The sequence below is a fragment of the Perissodus microlepis genome, chromosome 16 (assembly GCF_051167445.1).
Source record: "Perissodus microlepis isolate ML-2025 ecotype Zambia chromosome 16, ASM5116744v1, whole genome shotgun sequence".
In the NCBI taxonomy this organism is placed as follows: domain Eukaryota; kingdom Metazoa; phylum Chordata; class Actinopteri; order Cichliformes; family Cichlidae; genus Perissodus; species Perissodus microlepis.
Window position 1 is genome coordinate 12,560,043 of NC_140476.1, and position 24,157 is coordinate 12,584,199.

Consider the following 24,157-nt stretch of genomic DNA (forward strand, 5'->3'; position numbering starts at 1 on the left):
CATGACTTACAAATCATACAGTGTTCTATACTTTATTTATGCGGCAGCTACAAAATACTACTCTGTTGTATTTTTTGGGAGAAAACAAATTTAGCCCTTTGAAATCTAACAGCTAAAATGGCTTGTTGATTCGACAGCTCATCATAGAGTGACGAGTGCGTACTTCATCTGCAGATTGGCACGATTTCAGGTTCATGTGTCATCATTTTCCTTGACCACTGAAAACCACGACACTGACTCAAACCTTGAAAGTGACTAAAAGGTTAATTTTCAACATGTCAGACTCTAAGAAATGTCATAGTACGGTAAGCACCATCATAGTCAATGACAGATTAGTTATACTTAGTAATAAAAAGAAAATAGTAAGTAATAGTGATGAATAACTGTGATGACTACCAAGCACCATGGAAATGTAGTATATTTTGATATACGACGTTTAGAAATATTATGTTTTTTGTAATATTGTAATATTGTAATAATTACTGACTCAAAATGATGGCAATAATCTATTTTTCAAATAAACCTTTTTTTCCTTTGCTTTCGGCATGGAATGGGTGAATACGTTTTTCCTTTTTTTGTTTTTCTTTTTTTGCAACAGTACCACAAAGAGGGCAGGTGTATCACTCCTATGCTGAAAGTATGACTCAAACAGAGATATCATCTAGATGGGAACAAACAATCAACTGACAGGCAGAAAACTGGAGGAATCTGAACATGAAAAGATACAGTTTGGGGTCTGTTCAGGCTTTGCACTTCTCAGTTTTGCGACCGCCTTCACGCAGCTTTGATTTAGTATGTGTTTGCTGTGTGAATATGTGTGAGGGTGTCTGTGTGCAATATACCGATTAAAGAAGTAAGGGGGTGAGGAAGACTGCTCTGACATTTGAGGCTTCAACAGGCTCTAGTAACCACCTGTTCACAGACAAAGAGTGGAGTGGAACAAACAGTCATTACATTGCAAATGAAGGCAAGCCTCTGTGGCTGTACAGTAAGGATTTAGGAGGCTTGGCTGCGCACTTCATTTTTAGAAATTATTCCTTACCATGATAAAAGATACAGCAGACAGTTTACATTGTGGTTTTCCATTTCCTCAAATAGGCTCATCAGTGTTGTGTTATTGAAGCTGTTAAATGCTGATTTTTGTATTGCTATTTTTTGTATTGCAAAAATATATATTTTTAGCAATAATATGAATTTGGCGCTTGGTTAAAGTTCCAAAGTTTCCCCCAAGTACAAAAAAAAAAAATCACGTTACATTTATTTATTCAATTATTTTAAAAGATATATTACTACTTGGTGTTTAAGATGTTTTTGAGTTTATATAGAATTAAAACCAGTGATGAATGTCAGCATTTTATAGTCTGGGGCTTATTTATCTCTTTGTTTTTATTATTCATGGTTATGAAATTGGCCTTTTATAAGAATTAAACTGCACATTCAGTACACATAAAATCAATATATTTCACATATACTTTATTTTTTTATACTAGAAAGCAGATTTTGAAGTAGAGATACAGACATCGCTAAGAAAAATCTTTCTTCATATTCGGTACACTGTTCTATAGAATTAAAGCTATCGCCAAAGAACATGACTTTGGCTGATAAGATCATTCAAACACAACATAGTCTCAACATAGTCTCAGTGTCACCAATTCAACTGTCACCTGATGATCATTTGGTCTTTTGTGCGTTTCGATTTCAACTGTGAAAAACATTAGAATACCTTTACATATAACCAACATTGCAGGTGTAAGATAAACAATTCAAATTCAAACAATAAGAAAAGTGTGGAAGTTGAATAGTTTTCTAGGGATGTTTTCTGACCTTTAGGCTCTTTAATGTTGCATCAACAGATTTCAACATTCAATTTTTATCTTGCAATAAAGAATTTTATTTGCAAGTAAGGTACAGTTTGCATGTTTTGCAGAAAACAACACAGTATTATTATGTTTGTCTTCCTGTTTAAAAATGAATGAAATAGGCAAAGCAGTAAAACCATGTATAGAGAAGAGAGAAAGTCATGCCTTAAAATATACATTGAATTCTTCACAGCAGTGTGCCTTCATGTATGGTCACTGTTGAAAAAAGGGGCTTAAGAATACTCCAACTTCCTTCACCATATTCAGTGTTAAACTGTTTTAAGTCAAGAGAAATGATCATAGAAATTAAATTCAATATGCATCTTTTTTTCATAAATAAATCACATATTTTAAGACTTAAAAATACACAACCTATGTAAATACCTGAGAGCCCTCATATCAGAAAGTTGGTATCGATATCAAAGTTGTTCAATCAGCACACATATATGGATAAATGTTCATTTTCAGTGCCAAAATATACACTGTTTGTATACTGTTTCTTAAAAAATACAATGCACCCGGAACCCTGCCTTTTACATTTTTTGTAAACATTTTTAAATAAAAAAAACACACAAAATTCACAAAACTATTTGCAACATTTCAGCAGAAAAATAGACATTTACCACACTGTACAAAAACATTCCCCCCGATCTGTAACAATAGCAATAATCGTTCAAGTAAAGTCCTCACTCACTAGGAAAGCTGACAGAAGACCCTTTTTTTTGTCATGTTTTTTTTGTTTGTTTGTTTATATGGCTGCTTCAGTAAAGGAAAAAGAGTAAGTCAAGAATCTGTCAACAGATAAGTAAATAATTGGAACTGTGATTTACCTGTACCCCAAAGGATGTTACTAAATATAACCTGGAGAGTAAGTAACTAAAGAGTAACTAAAAAAACAAAAATAAAACAACAACAACAACATAAAACCCTGTAATATATTATCCTACATTTAGTTTAAGCTCTGTTCTGTTCTGTTCTGGGATAAGGAGAGAAAACCAAGGTATCCTTAACACAGATTTTATCACAGGATAAATAAACTGACTCTTTTTTTTCTTTTTTTTTAGAAAAAAAAAATAGGAATAATATGACAGAGGAATGTACAGAGTCAATATCACAGCTGCAAGATGTAAACAATTTCTAGTGCCAAAACTTTACAAATAGTAAGGTTTTATGCAAGCTGGGCACCATTTGCGCATGAAAAGAAGCAACATGTAAACAGAGAAAAAGCTGCCTTTTGATTATGAGTAGATACTGAACAAAAAGAAAAGTTCACTGAGTTTAGCCTTAGAGCATAATAGCCTGCTCATAATGTTAGACAATACATGTTTAAAACTAATAATGCCAACGGTTTTGTGAGTCCATTAAAAAAAAGTACATGTTCATCAGGCAGCAGAGCAAAAACCGACACAGTCCTAATTTCCAGTGTCCTGCTTCAAGATTCTTCCCTCAAACAAAAGTCTAACCTTTGTTCTGACAATGATCGTTTGAAACAGTCACAACACTTAAAAATTAAAACTAGAAAACATTTGACATTTCTGCTTTAAAGAGACATAAAGTGCATGACCAACTGTACCAAGCACAGTCTTATCGGAGTCCTTTCACAGCAGAAACAGTAACTTTGAAAGAACTGGCTTTGACAATGTACTGCTAAATGATGGACAAGCGAGTTCGGAGGTTGTAATACTCCTACTCTATAGATTTGGGATGCTACAACTATCAGAAGAGCCTTCAGAGTAGTAGTATGTGGTACGCTTCTTTAACTCCGCCTCCTGCTCATGCTGTCTCTTTCTTGGTCCCCTTTGTAAAAGGTCATACATGAATTTGGTGACATTATGGCGATGCAAAGAGTAACATTCAGAGAATGAGGAAGAGGAACAGACATTAGTGTGTATCTGTGTGGGAGATGGGGCTTAAGAGGAGCGGAGAAGAGGCAGCCTTAAACAAACACGATCAGGTCATATTATCACATGACAATTTTAGGAATTTAGCCTTAGAAAAAAATACACTTCCCCATATTAGTCATGTCTACAAACAGGATGGAAGAATATATTACACACACACAGACAGACAGACCATCCCAATTAATTCAAAAAGTGGATTAGATCAAAAGGAAAGGCATACAGTAAAGCACAAAGTGAGGTACAATAGAGAACATCCAGTGCTGTCACTTTGGTATCCACTGCCATAAAGAATCATACTGCAGCCAGGTAGTTAAATGACTTCAAGATTGTTAAGGGCTTCTATACCACCATCTGCTTTTTAATGTTGTCCATGTGGACAACATTTCTGACAGTTGTTTATACTCAAAGTTTAAGAATATAGCAGTGTACTCAAACTGTAAGCAACACAATGTCTGAGTCAACAGGACACAGTAGTATTCCGCAGAAGTACAAAGGAAATAAAAAAGGTATTTGGACATCTTACCCTGAAAGTGTAGAGAAAGAAAACAATTGAGAAAAAGACGTCCTCGACTGAACTTTTAAAAGTCATAGAATGACTAGGCAACAGTTTTTATGTTTAACGTTCAGAGTGATTTTTCTTACGTCCTCTTGCATTTAAATGGTGACTGATTATAACAGAGAAAAATACGTCTCAATACAAGCAACAATTTCAGTTTCATGAGCTATAAATAGGATCATTTCAAAATGTAAGACAACTGAAATTTGTCTTAGATAAATATTTGAGATAACCTACGTCCAAATTCATTGTGTTTCCAGTGCTCTGTTAAGCAACCTCAAGAACACATTAGACATTGTGCTTTTCAACATGTTTTTCTCTTCAACAGAGGAGAACACTTTTTTTCCCCAATCAAGATATTTCAAATATGTTTACCAGCTTAAACATTACCCTAAAGTCATTTTCATATGTTGCTTTAGATAGTCTCTTTTTTATTTGGCAGGATTTTAAAATTACAAAATAGACAAGCCACCAACAGGAAGTTGGTGGTTTTCTTTATCTGCGCTAATGGTTCACAAATGCTTTACAAGCCCCTGAGAGATGGAAAAACATGGGTGGTATGATATGGTAAGCTAAAACATGCACCATTTGCAGAGAGTTAAAGTAACATAATACAATAATAATGCCTTCGATATTTTCAACTGCTCATTATCAGATAGGCAGATAGCAATAGCTAAAAGACTCTCCTGAGCTTTTGCACAGGAAATCACATTGTTTATCATTGTTTATAATTATCTGCAAGACAATTTACTCTGAATTACAAAATGTGATAAGGTGGTGTATATATTTATGGGGACTAATAGCATTTTCTAAATCTAGGCAGCAATGCACTTGCATACCCACTGAGAATAGAACCAGAATGCATTCAGTATATTTACTAACATCTGATAGCATCAATGATCAAATTTTTATAAGTACAATAATGAATAAGTGCTACTATTTTGTCAAACATAGTGATGTTTTTTAGTGACATTATACACCACCTGCAGCCTTGACGTTTGTCTAGTAATCTGAAACTGATTTTTATCAACCACACTGAGCCCACAGGGCAGAAACAAGTTCTAATATACCATCTATATGCATGCATTATGTCTTCAGAATGAAAACGGTTAAAAGCATGATGAGAGGGAAAACACAAAAGAATATACTTCAGAATAGACTAAAATGAAAAAAAGAAAAACACTTGTCAATGCCCTTTGACAGCTGCTCTAATATAGAATCTAGTAAGATTTTGAGAAAAAAAAAAAAAGTCCTTCCTTTACATTAATCGCAATTAAATAGTACAAAATGTGTCTTTGGCCCATACCTTCATGTGATTGTTAAACTGTTCAGATTCACAATAAGTAGCTTAAAAAGAAAGTCTGTGATTGTGCTACACTTGTCTACAATGCCATTCAACAATGCAGTCTCAGAGGAGATAAGGACGGATATCAGGGTATTGCTCCTTTCACTTCTTTGTCTATCCCTCAACTTTCTACCCATCCTCTTACTGGAAGGTGTGTTCACCACGTACTATGTGAGAGGAGAACTCATAGCGGTCCTTGCTCCGGTGACCACAGATGTTGCACTCCAGTGGATCTCTGTATCCGTGGCAACCCATGTGGATGGTGTACATGACATGGTCCAGGAAGAGCACTCGACAGTGCTCACACTGGAAGGCCCTTAATTCCTGGCCCTCCCGTCCAAACACCCGTATCCCTTCCTGGCTCACAGGCCTCTCTGTAGCCAGTCGCATTATCCCAACCCCGAATCCTGCCCCACTTCTAGGTGATGCATCTCTCATCCGCTCACCTGAAAAGACCACTGCTGGACTGCCACGAGACCTGAGGCCCACGGGGGCATTGCTGCCATGGTATCCCTGCCTTTCCTGAGGGCTGCTGCGAGCTGAGTCAGCAGATTCAACACCACTGTTGCTGGGTGACTCCTCTTGCCCTTGTTGGGGATGCTTACCTGGCCTTGTTAAACCAGTGGGGCCATTTGAGGTGGGATGACCGGAGAACTCATGGGGCTGAGGCGGCTGTGTTGGTAGTGTGTCACAGTTTCCTGAACGTTCTGTTCGTTGGCTCAGTGGCAGGACATGGGGGAAGAGTGGGTTCACAATAGGCACCACCTCAGCCATAGAAAGTGGAGGACCTGGATGGTGGAGCATGGGGCGTAGGGTGTCTGATCCCAGGTATGTGATGGCATTGTTGATAGCCTGGTCCATCATGTGGGGTGGCATCATTTCAGACTGCTTCTCATACTTAACAGCCATGTCATAGCTCATATCAGGATAGCTATAGCGAGGCATCTTTTCACCTGTAAACAGCAGAGTAGTTCATGACTGCATGTAAATAATGATGATGGCAATTTCTTGTTAAAATAAGATATATATATAGATGCAGCAGCATAAGTGGCAAAAATACTCTTATTTTTATCTTCAGTCAAGAAGGAAAATTAATATGTACAAATGCAAATACTGATTGTAATTTCCATTCTAGACAGTGAATGTTATAGCTTGGTGATATTTTGATCTTGTTTTTCACATTTTGTGCATGATGTTTGAGTCTAATGAGTGGAAAGCCCCATCCATCTACGACTGCAGTGTTTAACCCCTCGAGAACAGGGATGCGGTAAGCTGTTTTCTCTCGATAAGAGCAATGGCAAAGTTACAGGTGTACGTAACCACAGAGTGAAAAAAACACTTCCTTGCCTCTCAGTCATCTGCTTGCTCTAGTTGCTCAATCTCATCTTCTAATAGTGTGGCAAATTTAAAAAAAAAAAAAAACAGTAGGCCAAAGCTATTGTGTGATATTATATAATACTATATAATGCAAAACTATGGAACAAGGGGAAGACAAATCAAACTAAGTAAGTAATGCTCAAGTAAAATCATTTGCAAGATGCCTATAAACCAATTAAATTAATCAATTCATTGTTGAACAATAATATATTTATATGATAACAACAGCATATAGGCATGCTTTGTAGGTCAGAGTCATAAAAAACATCACTGCATGCAGAACATAATACAACAAATTATTTCAGTTGGTACTTCAACTGCTAAACCCCAACCTCCTCCCCCTCCCACCCCACTCGTCTGAATAAAACATCATATGAAACATTTGTTTTTTATCTTCGTGGTAATTAGAGTAGTCGATTTGCTGACTATGTCTGAAATGCATGTATGACTCACCCACAAATTTCTGAGGTGTGGTGCTCTTCCTCTTGCCTACATTGCTATGCAGTCTTTCAATAACAGGTGGCCGATCAAAGGTAGCCATGGTGGGCTCTGGCATGGGCCTTGGCTCTTTTGGAACGTCACCTTAAAAGGAGTGAACAGGTGATAAGAAGGAGCACGAATACAGCTGGGTATTTAAAAGGAAAAATAAATGAAGAAATGATCGTGTTTAGAATAAAAGTAAGATGAATTTTGCTTAGGGCAAGAGCAGCTTTATATTATCTTTATTTCAAAATCTAAATTAGATTGTGCTGTTTGCAAAATAAATAACTTAACTGAGTATTTTGTAAGTATACTCAGATAGCAAAAGTTGCACAAATTAATATATCAGCCATTAGTGCTTAATGGTAAGGATTATTTCCAGTTCATTCAGGAATTAACTTTACTGTATTATATGTACGTTTACTGGTTTCAATTCTAGTGAATTTATTTTTACCTGTGTAAGGCCCACTGTTGACATCAGGATCCAAGCCGATACCCTGCAGGTAACCATGGCAACGCTCTTTATGTTCCTCTAAAGATGTCCGCTGTTTGTAACTCCGCCCACAGTAGTTACACTTGTGCGGTTTGCCGACTAAAAGCAAAAACATTCAATCGTGAGTCTATTAATTTCATTCATCGCTGTAGACAGAGAGTGGGCAGTATCCAGTGCCGCAGTATTTAGGTGGTGCGTAGTAGTACACACTGTGAACAGTAAGTAGTACAAACAAACCAAAACCAAGCTTCTGAGATCATGGAGGTTCCACTACTAGTGTGATTCCACACAACTATTGCCAGACAGAAACACAAGTTGTGGGCGACCAAGACTGTTGCGCCATTAAGTCTGCATTTCAAAAGGCTTTGGTCTGTGCAGCAAACTCCCACTGCAGAGGCATAGCATGAGTAAATAATGGAATTGATCATGCATCCCATTGTGGCGGTAGGAAACTAACTCCAGGTTAAACTGCTATGGAGGTGGAGTGTGATTCATTGTTCTATTTAATTAGATTCCTTCCTACGAAGAAAAGTGAAAATATAAAGACTCATTCTTTACATCTGTCTTAGTCCACTCATTTCCTTTCATACGTCACGTTTGCTTCAACAAGCATTCAACACACCAATGAATTATTGGAGGTGATTTCTGTTGTTTAAAGAAGTTATTGTACGCCATCCGGGCAGTTAGTTATCAGCTTACTTGTGATCAACATGAGCTGTTTCCATACTGACATTTAAGTTGAGTCAAAAATGGTTTAAAAAAATAATAATTGAAACATGCTTCAATAAGCGAAATCCCAGACACTGCAGAGGGAAAGATCTGAGTCCTGCGTCAGAGTATTCTCAAAATTAGAATGACTCATGAAGTGAACTGAAGACCACAACAGCTAACCAATATGACAAACATGGCACCTTTGGCCAAGTGATGTAGACTCATGGTGACAGTATTACTAGAAGAAGATGCGATCCAGTGCTCTTTTCACTGTGAGAACAGAGAAACCCAAAACCTTTCACTTTGAGCACGGAGGTTGTAACACACATACGAGCAGTCACACAAACTACACACACATTTACAGCTAGGTGACAGTTCACATGTTTTTTTTTTTTTGTTTTTTTTTCACATGTTCACATGTTAACAGGAGTACTCTTTCTCACATAGAAAAGGCGAGTGGAGTTATTAAAAAAAAAGAAAAGTTTCCAAATGTTACGCTGTCTGTGCTGGACTTTTCCTTTTGATGATGTGAATGAAATAAAACCCACTTGTTACACAATGACATGACCAGTCATGGCCAATCTTACATTTCTTGTGTGAATCATTTAAAAGAATAATAGTTTTTTTCTGCCGTATATGTTATTCAGTACTTCTGTGGTCTGTGAATGACACTGTATGGGCTGAACTTGAAACTGGGGTTTATTATCTTTTTTTTCTGAGTATGAACAGTTACAAGAGTACTGCATAATGACAAAAGGTTTCAATATTATCAAAGTGTGGGTAGTGTGGAAGTGTGGTGTATATGCAGGGTCATCTCAGCAATATTCATTTTGGTAATGAAAGAGTTACTTCAAAATGAAACGTCATCATGGAAATAATTGCCTTTGCTTTCCAGCCGTGCGGTACTCTAACAGTGGAGTAGGCAGTATTCAGTCAACAAGACTCACTCCCTTGTTCTCAGTGGCTATACAGATTCTCACTCACACTACATAGGCTTCATTACTTTTTCATATTTATATAACCACCCACACACAACCTTACACAGATGTTGAGTGGACACATTACAGGTGCTATTCTTATTCATGCAAACGGTCCACTGTGAACTCAGACCCACTTTATTGACGCCATCTGGACAATAAATAAAAACCTGTTTGAATTTAGACCTTAAATAATATAAAACCCTGTCACCTGATTTTCCTGCATTACTATTTTACCAATCAACTGTGCCTGAATGAAAAATGTCATCTTCCAGTATAAGGTTTAATCTAGCCTTTGTCTTCACTGTCTCTCACCGTAGTCTTCCGTTTTCATCATCTGACCTCTCTGTCAAAGCTTTGTATTTCTCTTTTCTTTCTACCTGTTCTTCCTGGCAGGGCACCAAACCACAAATGCCAGGATTCCAATAGTCGTATAATGAATAGTCCCCGAACACAGAGAGGGAGGGAGTCAAGATTACACACGTCGGTCAAATATCCAAATCGATGTTCGGAAGAGTCAAATTTAATATCTACGAAAGGACAAACAAATTCAGATCAACAGAAGTGTAACCAAGAAAATGGTAATGAAGGTAGGTGACAAATGTGACAAAAATAAATAAGATGTGTGTAAAGGAATCATGTAAGTAAGCAAAATTACACCTGCACACACACAAAACTGTACATAAACACATGGGCATACACATAAGCACAAAAGTTAGCTTTAACAAAGAGAACTATATATGAGTAAACCCTGCGGGGCATCACAGACAGAAATGACGGTATTGTCTGACCTTGATTTCAAAGGCACAACAAAAGGGAGAGCACATCCTCATATAGGAAAGTGGGTTACAGTTGATACAGCCAGCACTCCCCATGTGTTTCTCAACAGACAGATAGTTTCCTCCTTAGCGACTAAGGAACAGCGTGTTTCTTGGTGCCTAACCACAAAGCACTCACTGTGCCGTATATAACACGCAGATAAAAAGAAGACATATTCTATCTAAAAGACAAGGTATGGCCTCACCAGCCAGCATAAATACTACCTAAGAGGTTAATAGTATGTTGAAAGGGTTTGGGCTTTTTTAAAAAGTGTACCACAATATCGAATGCTTATGTCGACTGCATATATATCTATATATATATATATAGATATATATGTAGATATATATACACACAAAGTCTCTTCTGGTTAGCACAAGTGGGCAAGTAAAAAGGGAAGAAAAGGGGCTGAGGAGGAGAACACTTACCAGCATGAGTGCGCAAATGACCAGTGAGGGCATCGCGCCTCCGGCAGGCGTAGCTGCAGAAGGGGCATTTGAAGGGTTTTTCACCTGTATGGAGTTTGATGTGTCGTAGCAGGTTTCCCTTCTGGGTGAACGACACACCACACTGGTTGCACTGGAACGGCCTGTCTCCTGAGAGTTTCATGAACAGGAAGTCAATGCCACAATCACTGTGGATATTTTTTTGAAAGTATCAACAAACCTAAGAAGACACTGTTTATAACTGGATTTTTTTTTTCCTTAATATTTTAAAATATGTCATTCGAATTATTATGACATGGTATTTGACTCTTTGAACAACTTGGTAGTTGCCAATGAACAACAAACAAAATAATTATTCAGTACAGCTTCTGACTGTGATAATACATCACATAGTTACAACACAAAAACTTGATAACATGAGCGTAGTTTACTTGCGACTCTCTTCTGGAAACTCTTAAGGAATCAAAAATATATTGTAATCAGCATTAACATTAGCATTAAATATACTTTTGGCTGAAGTAAAGTTACAAATACAAGTGTTACAGTGTCTAATACACAAGCACATATATGTATGGACTACTTTAGACTACTTTTAATCTGGAGATGGAAAAGAGAAATATGACCTGTGACAACCAGAGTACTCATGGCGTCAACTGAAACCTGTTGCGGAGGATTCCAAGGATATTTTTTTCCCTTGATAATAATTCCAAGACACGGCTATTGTTTCAACCAAAGAAAAAAGAAAGAAAGACGGCAGTCCACACCCACTGTCGAGGAAAACAAATGGTTTCTGACTCACTCTAAAGGAGTGGAAACTGCTGGTTCCCCTGCTGGTTTAATGGTCGGAACAAGATAAATTCTTTGTGGATCATTCATCTCCAAAGAGTTTTATAAAAGATATGTCAATTATGCTAAAAGGTTTATTTAAAAACCTTTAATGCCATTTGAAAAAACAAAATGAGTACCGTTTGGTCGATTTCCTGATTCGGCTGTCACATTTGGCCCAGATAACCCATCCTGTACGTTGCTTGGGCTGCCACTCATGGATTCCTCTAGTGCTACTCCTTCTTCCCCTGTTTGGCCTATTTCTTCCACTGCTGGACTTGTGTTGTCAGACTCGTCCATGATTTCTTCTTCTTGCTTAATTGTCAGTTCTGAAAAAACAAAGCATAGTACAATCCTGATGAGCCTGATGGCACGGCAAATATTAGGTGTATAGGAGAGTTAAAAATCTACTTTTACTACACAAATGCTGTCCACAGCAATCATGAACCATACCCAAACCCAGGCTGGCTACACAACTCTGTCAAAGGTAAATATGCATTACAATAAATTTGGTCAGATTGAATTGTAATGGATGGAGATGAACTAGGTGAAGGTAAAGGCCGAGTCACTTCTGTAAACTGAATTGGAGTGCAACGGGCTGATTTAATCTGTGTTGGACTTGCTATGTACTGTAGACAGAATGAATATAGGCTAGAGATAGAGAAGATTAGAGGTACAGAATAAAGATTAAAATAATTAAAAAAAAATTAAAATTAAAATTAAAAACATTTTTACATACCAACTGATCTCATAGATAGCATTGACTTGACATGGTGACAAGAGACAGAAAGGGAAAAAAAGAATAAAACAGGCTGGTCTAGTTTCTGGCTGTCCCTGGGAAGAAAGGGAGTGCCAGAGGCCTTCTCTGGCTGCTGCTCACTAGCAGTGGGAGACCGGCTGGATGGCAAAAGCAAAATATTGTGTAATATTATGAGTGCATCTGTGTGTGTGTGTGTGTGTGTGTGTGTGTGTGTGGGTGTGTGTGTGTGTGTGTCTGTGTGGGCATGCGTGCATGTGCGTGCACCGGTGCGCATGTGCGGGTCTGCATGCTTCTGCATGTATGTGTGTCTGAATCTGAGCTGGCGGGAAACTTATCACTTAGTTTCTAGTTATTGGTTACAAGCATTTAGCAATAATTTAACATAAAAATACTAATTGTAATATTTTTCTAAGGTCTTCTACTCTTTATAGAATAAAATCAACAAACTCAACACAGCAAAACATTATCACAAAACATTATCTTCAGTCATTTAAACACAAACGCTATCTTAAATACGCCATGAACAAGCACAATGAAGTGTTTACATTTATAGTTTATTACATTTGATATCTTTGATCTCTGTACATCTGTCATATGTAGCAATATCAAAGTAATATGCACAGGGCCAGTTAGCTTTTGTTGTGTAAATTATATTTTTAATTTAAAAAAAATCACATGAGCCTGCAGTGCTTTAAAAAACATTCAGGCACTACATAAAATCTTGTAAATAGCTTTTGGGGCTTTATATGTTGCACAGGCAAGGAGTATACATTATCCAACTACAACTAAACAATCCTGGCTATCTTATTATGGGATTTTATAAAAATCAATAATATAAGCATATGTGGTTGGATTACTAAAGCCTCCCATTAGACAGCAGTTAGTAATTGTTCTCTTTGACATGAAGTTAATTCTCACAGGCCAATATGAGATATGCATAAATGTGGTCATTGCAAGTGATTGAATCCATGCATATGCATACAAAAACAGCATTGTTCAATCTAATATTGTATGTTTTTCAATGCCACAGTTTGTACAGAAGAACACTTATCCCAATACCCAAGTTGCAATCGAGCCTGTCTTCGACAGCTGTATCCTGGCAACACGGAGCAGACCTGAACGTCCTTGCTATTCAGCTCCTTGCATCTTTACATCTGTCTCTCCAGTGTGGCAGAGTGGAATGCAAAGATTGGTCAGATGAGGATATGCTTGAAACAATCCGCATGACAAAAACAGCTAGGAAAATCATCTAGATACTGTTTTCATAATTACTATTCATATAGTAAACAGAAAACCTAGAATCATGATCACTACTGATTGAGAAGGTGACCGAACCCCAAAAAAGAAATTCAGGCGTCCCTCAATCTGTCATGTAGTCAGCTAGAGTGTAATCAGCGCATAACACAAATATAACCCCTGTACGGTTTCTGCTTTTGCTTGCAAGTTTAAGAAATTTGGCGCCAAAATTTGTACCCCTTTGTGCTTATTGTCAGTATATGATGAGTAGTAACACAACTCTTTTGAAACAAAACCTCAAATGGCAAGCATGTTAAGCAACTGAGACGATGACAACAGCTTTTATTGGTGAAAAGTATTTCCCTGTGAAAACCATCGCACAGCCCACCTCCCTGCATCTCTAAACATGTGGGAGATAAGCTTCCCCTTTTTTTCACTGAGGTCCCTTGTCTTACTTTGTTTCCCCTTTTCTTACTTTGCTGCTTCACAGTGACACTGCTAGAGATGATCTAAAGATATAAGTCAGTAGGCTGAAAGGAACCAAGCAACACTTCAGACCAAGTGCAACATGATATAAGATGCAACAGGGCACATTGTTTGCACGCAAGCTTTTACTGTGTAATCTACAGCCACTTCTGGTAACGCTGCTTTCGTCTTCAGGTATATTTTATTCGATAATTTTCTCACGAAGCTTCTCAAATTTAAGACAAGAATGTCATTCTAGCTTCATGCTTCTGATGGCTTTTACTCCACTTTTTTACAGTTTAAAGTTTTCACACAAATCAAATGAACATGTGTTCCATGCAAGATACCAGAAATATTATCACAGGCATCTGTTTTCTGATCTGCTCACATCTGCCATGGTAATTTACCTGGTGCAACCAATTACAAATGTATCAGCTATGTATTCCATAGTTACTGATGGGAAACAGAGTATTCTTTCTTTCCTTGCAAAACTTTTTTTGTGAAAAAAATATCTTAACGCATAGCCAACCTGAATCATCTAATGCTGATTTTTAATGATAAACTGCCTCTGCTCATTCTACAGCTGTTCTTGGAAGACTGCAGAAATGTGTATCTAATAACTGAGCACTCACCACCAGGGGAATTAGGACCCTGAGGAACTGTCTCTCCATTAGGTGCTGATATATCCGCCAACATTCTCGAGTTCTCCTTACCAGGAGAGCATTTGCCGTTACCTGGGAGACACAGAAACACTGCAATCTGCATTGTGCTGTAGAATATGGTACTTGAACAAGAAATGCCACTGTTATGTGAAAAATGCCAGTTTTCTTGATTGTGTTAAATATGCAACTAATTGGTTATGTTACATTAAAAGGTTTCAAAAACTGAGGTTAAGATTGAGAAAGTTGCTGTTGAGAAAAAAAAATGGTGTTATTGAGGATGACATTAGAGACTGTGACAGCAAAATACCACACCTTACCGCATGCTTATTTCTGGTCTATGATCTTAATGCAGGTAAATATAGTGACAATAGAACAGAAATAAATATAATGTCTCGATTTGACATACTGAATAAGATGAAGAAGCCTTCTGCTAATCCTTGCCTTCTCAGATTGAAAATGATTAATTTCTTCATACTCAGATCTATTGCAAGACCTATTTTGAATAGTCATTAAGGTAGTCAACATCCAGAATGCAAAACCAAACTACCCAAAAGTTTTTACCCACCTATGTGATTATAATGTTCAGCAAATGTAGATCAAATTGCATTCTCTCAGCAGTTTGTACAGAACTCGGGCTATGGATAGCCCGGTGTCCACTCAGAGGGAGAGCAAACCAATCCCTTATCCCCTTACAGCATGGCCCCATCAGGGTCACTAGAACAATGCAGTAGCAACAGGCAAACACCCCTTCTGACCCCTTAGGAGCCACAGTGAGAAATACTGTAAAGTATCCATTGTGGTGTCACCACACTATCAGTCCGATTTAAAAAGGAGCTATGCAGCTATGGAATCTCTGTAAAAAATCAAAAGAATATGATAGATGCTTCCTGTGAATTGCTACAATGGTGCACTGTTACAATTTGTTTTTCCTGAATATGTCTAAAGTGACCCCGCATACATGAAAAAAGAAATCTGTGTCAGATCTTTTCTCTCTTTGACAGCTCCTCTTAACTTGACAAGCTTTTTCTGTGGCATTGTTCCATTGTAGTTACAGCCTCACTGAGTGGGGCTTACTGGGAGATGCTGTCCAAGACACAATCCCTGGGCCTAGGCTCAGGTTGCACAGGTTGGGGTTGGAGGAAATCTCAGGTGACCAACGTTGGCTATCCCTTGGCAATACTGTCCTGGAGACAGGAGTGGCCCAGATTTGTCATGGAGGATTTTCCATTACTGTAACAGATGCTGTCAGACACCTAACAGTACCATGGCTAGGTAATCCCAAATCTATCTATCTATCTATCTATCTATCTATCTATCTATCTATCTATCTATCTATCTATCTATCTATCTATCTATCTATCTATCTATCTATCTATCTATCTATCTATCTATCTTTAACAGACATATCTAATTCAATCCAGTCGCATGCAGCAATTCAATGTATATGTATATGTTGCATGACAACCTGCTAAAATTTAAACTGAGCATCAGAATAGGAGAAAAAAAGTGATTTAAGTGACTTTGAACACAGTATGTCCAAAAAATAAATCCAGCGAATGGCAGTTCTCTGTAAAAAATGTTTTGTTTTATGACAGAGGTCGGAGGACAATGGCCAGACTGCTTCAATCTGAAGGAAACAGTAACTCAAATAACTACTTGTTACAACAAGGTATGCAAAAGAACATCGCTGAGTGCACATCATGTTAAACGTTGAAGCAGATGGGCTACAGTAGAGTAGAAGATGACACTGGCTGCCATTCTGTGAGTTGAGAACAGAAAACAGAGGGCTAGAGTTTAAACAGGCTAACCACAACTCGACAACAAATGATTGGAAAGTTATAGGTTTCAATTTCTGCCTCAGTACTCAGATTTATAGGTTGCGATTTCATTTGAACAACATAAAAGTGTGGCTCCATTCTGCCTTATATCAGTGACTCAGGCTGGTGGTGGTGGTGCTGTGATGGTGGGGAATAATTTTCTTAGCACACTTTGGGCCCTTTAGTACCAATTGAGCATTGTTTAAATGCCACTGTCTATCTTGGGATTGTCACTGACCATTTCCATCCATTTATGACCACAGTACATATCACAAAGCTGAAATCATCTCAAACTGGTTTCTTGAGAATGAAAAGTGGTTAACTGAACTGAATCCAATAGAATCCCCTTGAAATATAAATCTATATCAATCGATACATAGATACATAGATACATAGATATCACAACCAGTGAATTTGCAGACACAAACTTTTAATGTTTTACTGGCTGATAGATAATACATTTGGGATGGGTAAATAATAGACTCAGACACACACGTATGCTTTCATGGACTGAGGTTTGCGTTGGTGCCCCTGGTTTGCTGAGTCAAATCTGTATGAACAGATTAGGATATCAAACACTTTAATCTTACGGAAGAAAATGTTCTTTGAGTAATATACAAAATTGACATGATTTAATGTGCTGGCAAATGGAAAGGAACAAATGTGTACACATGAAACTTGTAGGTGTAATAATTGCTGACTTCACTAACACACAGTGAAGTCATAAGCATAGCTTATAAAGTCCAATCATTGTCCCAGGATAGCAAATGGAATTTCTGCTCTTATAACTTGTTTTAAGTGTCAATATCATACATACTTATTCAATTTGTCAAATATAGGCAATTTCTGAGTTTTATACCAGCCACACATTTGGAAAAAGGGAGATCGGGGACAACAAATTGCAAACATCCCAGATTAGTTGGACTCCCACAGAAGTAAAGATGGGGAGGTTTTTCACTTACAAAATCCTACATCGATAGTTGTTGAAAGACCTACAGGAGAAATCTGTTCACGTGCCCAGAGGAAATCATTACATAATCTCAGGATACTACTGAAAACCACTATCACTGTGGAACACAGTTCAGCAACATTACTATGCAAAAAAAAAAGTAAAAAAGTTAAAAAAAAAAAAAAAAAAAAAAGATTTAAAAACACTAGCACTTTGTTTGGACCTGAGTTCATATAAGATGGACAGAAATGAGATGGAAAACTGTCTTGTGTGCCGTTCCAAAGCAAAACCATATGGGGATTCATAAGTGCACACGGCATTTCTTACAGTGAGTGTTATACACAGTTTTCTGCTTTTAGTTTTCTTTTGCAGCATAACCATAACCAGCATCTTTTGCAGAACAGACCTTGCTTATATCAGCAAATCGATACCACACGACATTCTGTACTTATGACAACAGCGAGGCTTTGAAGTAAAAGAGGCTTGATCCTAAGTTGAGAAGGCTGCAGATAAAAATAAAATAAAAAATAAACAGTTAAAAAAAAAATAAAACGCAAACAAAGCATCGAGAAAGTTGCGTCTTTTATCTAGCAAGACTAGAAAGGCTTTTTTTTTTTTCATAAGTATACTAAATGGTTATGAGTAGTGTTAGCAGAAGTCGGGATGCAACACAGAGGTAAACATGTCCCTTTCCTAAATTATTTGAAATATGTTGCTGCCATAAAGTTCGAAATTAATCTATGTGTCTTAAAACAAACAAATACATGAGAACAATATAATGTCTCCCTTTTAACGTTTTAACGTTTGATACGTTGTCTTTGTATTTTTTTTTTTAAACGTAGGAATTACAAACCACTACACTCAATTTTTTTGTTATATTTGTAATATAGTTTCCCAGAGATTTTGGAAAACGTGTAAACAGAGTATTTATATGTAACAGGGGATGCTAAGAATTAGTGTAGTAGGGTAGCTGTGTACATGTGGAAGAGTACTGAGTGACTGTGATGATGTGTGACACAAAGGTAGACTACTTGACCTAAATTTTCACCCACAGTACACAGTGCCTCGCCAAACCTAGGAGAAAGTCAAAATATATGGGAGCAATGACAATTTCCATCTAGTATCCTCCAAAGATGTATGCCTTTTGAAAGATATATAATTATAAAAATATTATTTCAGAAGTGACACACTGACAGGCAGGGAGAAAAAGAGCCTCCATTTCTTTTTTCCACCTCCAAGACTATTCGCCTGTGTGTTCCTGCAAGTGCAAACCCCAAATGAAGACCTAAAAGTCCCCACAGATCATCAACAACATGCTACCTGTTTTGAAATATGCACACCAAAGCGAAATACATGGTGTGGAGGGGGGGGGGGGGGCAGGGAAGATATTCAAGAGACCTGCCCAAAGGAAACCAGCAAAGGGCAATGGAGCACCACAAAGCGCATATCCAGTATCTGCTGCGTTCAACAGGATGTTGCTAATGCATTTTCTCTAACTTTAAGGGGTGAACAGGAAAAAGGCTGCACTTGGGGGAAAATCCCTTAAAATGTTGTGTTGTGATTGCAAAAATGTTTTGGGGTTTTCTTTGTCTTTTTTTTTCATGGTTTAAAAATAAATCAAATAAAAATCAAATAAAAATTGTTGGATTCACTGTGAAATTCAAAAAACCACTTTTTAAGGTCAAAGTTCTCATAACGATGCAATCATTATTATTCTCATATTCAGTAGAATATAAACATGCATTTGAATATATGCGTTATAGTGTGTCCTTGTTTATAATGTATGGGTCACAGTGTCAATTGAATGTAATAAATAATACATGTAAAGACTTACTAGTACGATAGTCTTCGGAAGTCTCCATTTCAAGGGCTCTGGGAGTGCTGCAATAGAAAATTGAGATATTACTGCAACGTTTACATTATTAATTTGTCTTAATTCTTCATTTGTTTAATGATGAAGACGAACAGATAAAACTAAGTGACACAATGAATGATCACGTAAACCTGCACGATCAAAGCAATGCATGTGCAAACTAACTGCAATTCACAGCAGCTACAAAACTACAGAAGTTTATTACAGCAACAATAGGTCTGTGCTGTTTTCTTTTTAGAGAAGTAGTCGTGTATATTTAGCAAGTTACCCTGTGAACTATTTTAAATGTGTGAACAGCCGTGTTTTAGTTTCACATTCTACAATGAAAAGAGTGCTTGTCTAAAAAGAAGTTGAATTGTTGATTTCATGGTTCCTTTATTCACCTCTTTCCACGAAATTACATAATGATTGTACAAACGTTATACATTTCACCTATCTTTATTTCAGGTTAAATGAACCCCTCAACTATTTGAGTGAATAACAAAACAGGCAAGGGAAGATGAACCAAAATGTGCACCATGCTGACAGATTAATCACTAAAATTTATTACGTTACAATTTGAACTTTGGTGCCAAACAAAGTGACAAAGCAACCAACACAATAAGTGGCATCACCTCAAAACGAAACACAAGGCATTCAACTTTCTAGAAGGGCAGTGTAACGCACGCTCTGTTTTTAACTGAGTGTTGGTGTAATGGGGCACATTTGAATAAGTTGTAATGGGATTTCTTATTTTTATAAGTTAGAAACTGAAGTTTGGTTCAATCGTTATCGCTCAACCTTCTTTCATTCTAAAAATGTTATAATCAAGAAATACAAAGTGACTTTATAATCATTAGAATTTGGAAGCACATTACAACAACAAAAATTCTGATATTATTTAAATGCGTGGAGTGTCACAACAACATTACATTGTATCACTGCACAGGTGCTGGCTTCCTTGAAGAACATACAACTAAGCTCTTAAATAATGAGAAAAGAGTGCAAGACAAACGCACATCCCCTTTTTTCATTTCCCATGATTAGATATTAGATACTCTAATAACAGTTTACTGGTGACAAGAAGTCAGCCACAATTTTCTCAGTACATATATGAGACCTCCTCCCAGCTACATGGGGTAATCTTTGGCCATTTTATAGTCACAGCAACTAGACATAGCCATTTCTTTTAAACAGTGATTATTTATATACGATAAGCCACTTACATTAAAAGTGAAACGTGAAAGTAAAACAAGAAAGTAATGTGGAGTGAATAAAATATATATATATATTCACATAATTACCTTCAAGAGTCTCCCTTGTGCAAAAATTAGTTGGTGCTTTCAGTCAAGGACGGAGGAGGGGGTGGCAAGGTGTCTCCACCTCCCTTTAATGAAACAAAGAGTAAAATATGCCTATTTAGTCCAGGGATGTCTCAATACGAAAGAAAGTACTTCTTTATAGATCGACACGTCTCATTAGCAGTCCACTAAAAGCGAAAAACATCCTCTAATTCACATGAGTCAGCTCAGAAAAAAATCATTGGAAAGTTGAGGAGGTGCGCGTCGATAGTGTCCTACAGGTGAATGTCAAAAGCTTCTTCTGCGTGCGTCCCGCACAGTTTTCCACATTAAAAAAAAAAACGACACTCGCGCTGCCCCACCAAGTTATACACTCACTGGATGTAACTGTAAAGCATTCCATTAGAAGTCGCACGACTCTTGTCTTACCCCGTGGACTTTTGCAGTAGGAACAAAGAAGTGGAAAACTCAACAAGTTGGTAAGGAAAGAAAGAGAAGGATCAAACTGGATCCACCGGTTCCTAAGGAATTAGCCATAGCGACAGGGAGCAGCCAAGCTATTTTCAACAACCAAAGGACTGGAAATTCGCGGGTAGGCAATGATAAAAAGCTACTGTGGAGATGTGACTCAAGGTCAAACCGGTAGAGCTTCATCTGTTTTAACTGCTGCTGCTGCCAACAATAGGAATAATGTGATGTAGTGGCAAACTAAACGGCGGATAAAGTCGACAATACCAATGCGTCCAAACGCTAGCCAACGTGGGGCACTGTCCCATCAGCGATAATAATAAGTTAAATTATCAGTTTCCTTTTTAAATAAAGGCCTTCCACTTTGAAACTACTTCCTACTTTGTCTGCACGATTACTTTAGGAAGCCAAAAATATTCAAACTAAGAAAAACAGCAAAAAGGCAAGAAAAGTGTATTTTGCAGATCATCAGGCAAGTTAAGTAATAAGCTAAGGACAGAGTGCATACCTGGCTGGCAACAGCGCATCTCTGGAAATAACCATCAGCTGCAAAACCGTAAAGCGACTTTTTGTTCTTATAGTGGCAACGCGCTGTTTCTCGTGTTAAGTGATTTTTGCTGGCTGTGTTGCCTGGAAGGCTCGGAGCTGACTGACAGCTGCAATTCAACAGGTTATCCGATCACCGCAGTCTACAGCAGAGCCCGTCTGGCTTTCCATTCATCAGACAGACGCTCCTTGTCTGCCTTTGCTGCAGACATGCGCCCCTAGCAGCTCTGAAGCGTCTGTAGCCAATTGATAGCCGAACGAAATTCAATGGCTATATCAAAGCAGTTACCTAGTTCAAACAGGAAACCGATTCACGCACTAAGGTTTCTCCCGCGCGCTCTCTTTTTTTAATTTACCTTAAACACGTAGGAGTTTATATAATCCCATGAACTTGCACACTGATCCAGACTGAATGTCTCGGCTTGAAACGGAATTCATTCTTGTCCGACATCTAACATGCAGCGCGGACTGACAGGTATGGTTCCGCAGCGGCAGCAAAAGCAACAGTTGTTACATCCACCACTGACTTCCTCTTCCATCTCCTCCACAGACAACCAGCACGAGCTGCTATTCTGGGAACTTGGTCTGACACAGAGAAACGGATCACAGAGTGTGGACCCAGTCTGCCTCCCTGCTCGGCAATCGATTAGGTTACAGGGGGCCTCTTATTTCTAAGGCTGTTGCCAGATTATATCCCTGTGACGACAAAACATAAGTGGCATAGTCTATTGGGGGTTACCGTGTACTCAAGGACATGTAAAGTGACCACACGTGTTATATATATACATATATATATATATATATATATATATATATATATATATATATATATATATGCACACTGACATAATATTTATCACTAAATTACTACAATGTTATTACATTTCTTTGGAAATAAAATTGTGGCAAAAGCATTGGCTATTTTATAGCATGATTAGTGTTGTCAAGAATGCAAACCATTAGTCTATAACTACTGCTTGTACAAGCTACAGTAACAGCTGATTTTAAGAAATTCAGGTATATATCTTCCAGTATTCATTCTTTTGTGGTAATCATAATCATTGTTTTACAAATGTGTTAAAACTTTTGACAATTTTAATTTCAGTGTACTGGGAGACTCCATCACATGACACAGACCTCAGGCATGTTTTGAGGGTGAAACAAAACAAAAAAGAAAGGAAAAAACGACTTTCTAATTGTCTCTTTAAATTCAGTGACTTAAAAGTAAAAATAATTTGTACAGTACCAAAGTACAGTGACAAAATGGGAAAAGTTCAAGAACACAGCACCAAATATACGTCATTTCTTAGAATGATTAATAGAAGAAATGATGGTGCAAATTAGGTCATGAGGTCTGGTTTGCAGTGACATCATTGTAAATGTCAGAGTGTGGGAATGATAGTAAAGGGTGCTTTTAAACGTGAAAACAAAACCAAAAATCAAACCAAAAAGAGGTTGAGGGTGCAGGTGAGTTTAACACCATTCACACAGTGGCTCCCCACAGGTGTCACAGTCTAATTAATAATTTTTATTATATTGTCTACATAAACAAACAATATTTTCTAATATTTATAAAACATATAGCTTGAAATTTACTGAAAGACAAGCCAAATTATCTGCTAGGTGAGATACACATTAAATGTCTATCTAGTTTAGATTTTGCTACAGAATTTCTGTTTTGGAAACAACGCTTAATATTTGAAATTGCCCTGTCTCATATACACCACACAAATCAAAAGTTTCCATAGGTCATGTTTGCAAGCAGCGGCCAGTCATCATGATTGGAAAAAATGAAGTGAAGCAACATAGCTACCAAGCCACAAATCCTCAAAAGTGACAGATGAAAGTTTTGTACTCCATGGTCTCCCTTTGGGTCCCCCCAGGCTGAATAGAACAGAATAGAATAGAATAGAATTCAACTTTATTGTCATTGCACATGTCACAGGTACAAGGCAACGAAATGCAGTAAAATGAAGCCTGCACGTGCAGTTTCTTTAACAGCCACTTGAGGGTACCTCCGAAACTGAGTCAGTTCATCAGTTACTTTTTCCTTGATAAAAATTGCCACAGGTAGCTGTAGCCAGCAGCTGTCTGCTAGGCATCACCTTTACAATTCAAGTCACTGAGTAGGACCTCTTGGCCGCTTTCGCTCTAAGGCCATCTTTGTGTCCAGTTATAGAGTGAAATTCCAGTGTTGTATACTGTTGTTACTTCAGACTTGTGTAGGTGGAATTAGTGCACTCTGCCTCCATATTTTATGAAGGTAACTTGCTGACCAAGCTTTCCTTTGGAAAACAGACTTTCAAGAGTTA

At 37.6% G+C, this 24,157-nt stretch overlaps 1 protein-coding gene across 4 annotated transcripts; it reads right to left on the reverse strand.

Annotated features, from left to right (window-relative positions):
• Window positions 1-565: 565 nt before the first annotated feature.
• ikzf2 (IKAROS family zinc finger 2) lies at window positions 566-22,511 on the reverse strand. Of its 4 annotated transcripts, none has more exons than XM_084908131.1 (9): window positions 22,202-22,511; window positions 20,835-20,917; window positions 19,513-19,559; window positions 14,883-14,984; window positions 11,930-12,118; window positions 10,947-11,114; window positions 7,973-8,110; window positions 7,492-7,620; window positions 566-6,614 (listed from the first exon to the last, which is right to left on the reverse strand). In XM_084908131.1, the coding sequence occupies exons 3-9, from the start codon at window positions 19,538-19,540 to the stop codon at window positions 5,803-5,805; spliced, it is 1,566 nt and encodes a 521-aa protein (XP_084764257.1). In that variant the 5' UTR covers window positions 19,541-19,559; window positions 20,835-20,917; window positions 22,202-22,511; the 3' UTR covers window positions 566-5,802. The 4 variants fall into 4 exon arrangements, with proteins under 4 accessions (XP_084764257.1, XP_084764255.1, XP_084764256.1 ...); XM_084908129.1 differs by lacking the exon at window positions 22,202-22,511 and adding an exon at window positions 21,808-22,183; XM_084908130.1 differs by lacking the exon at window positions 22,202-22,511 and having other exon boundaries at window positions 20,835-21,801.
• Window positions 22,512-24,157: the final 1,646 nt, after the last annotated feature.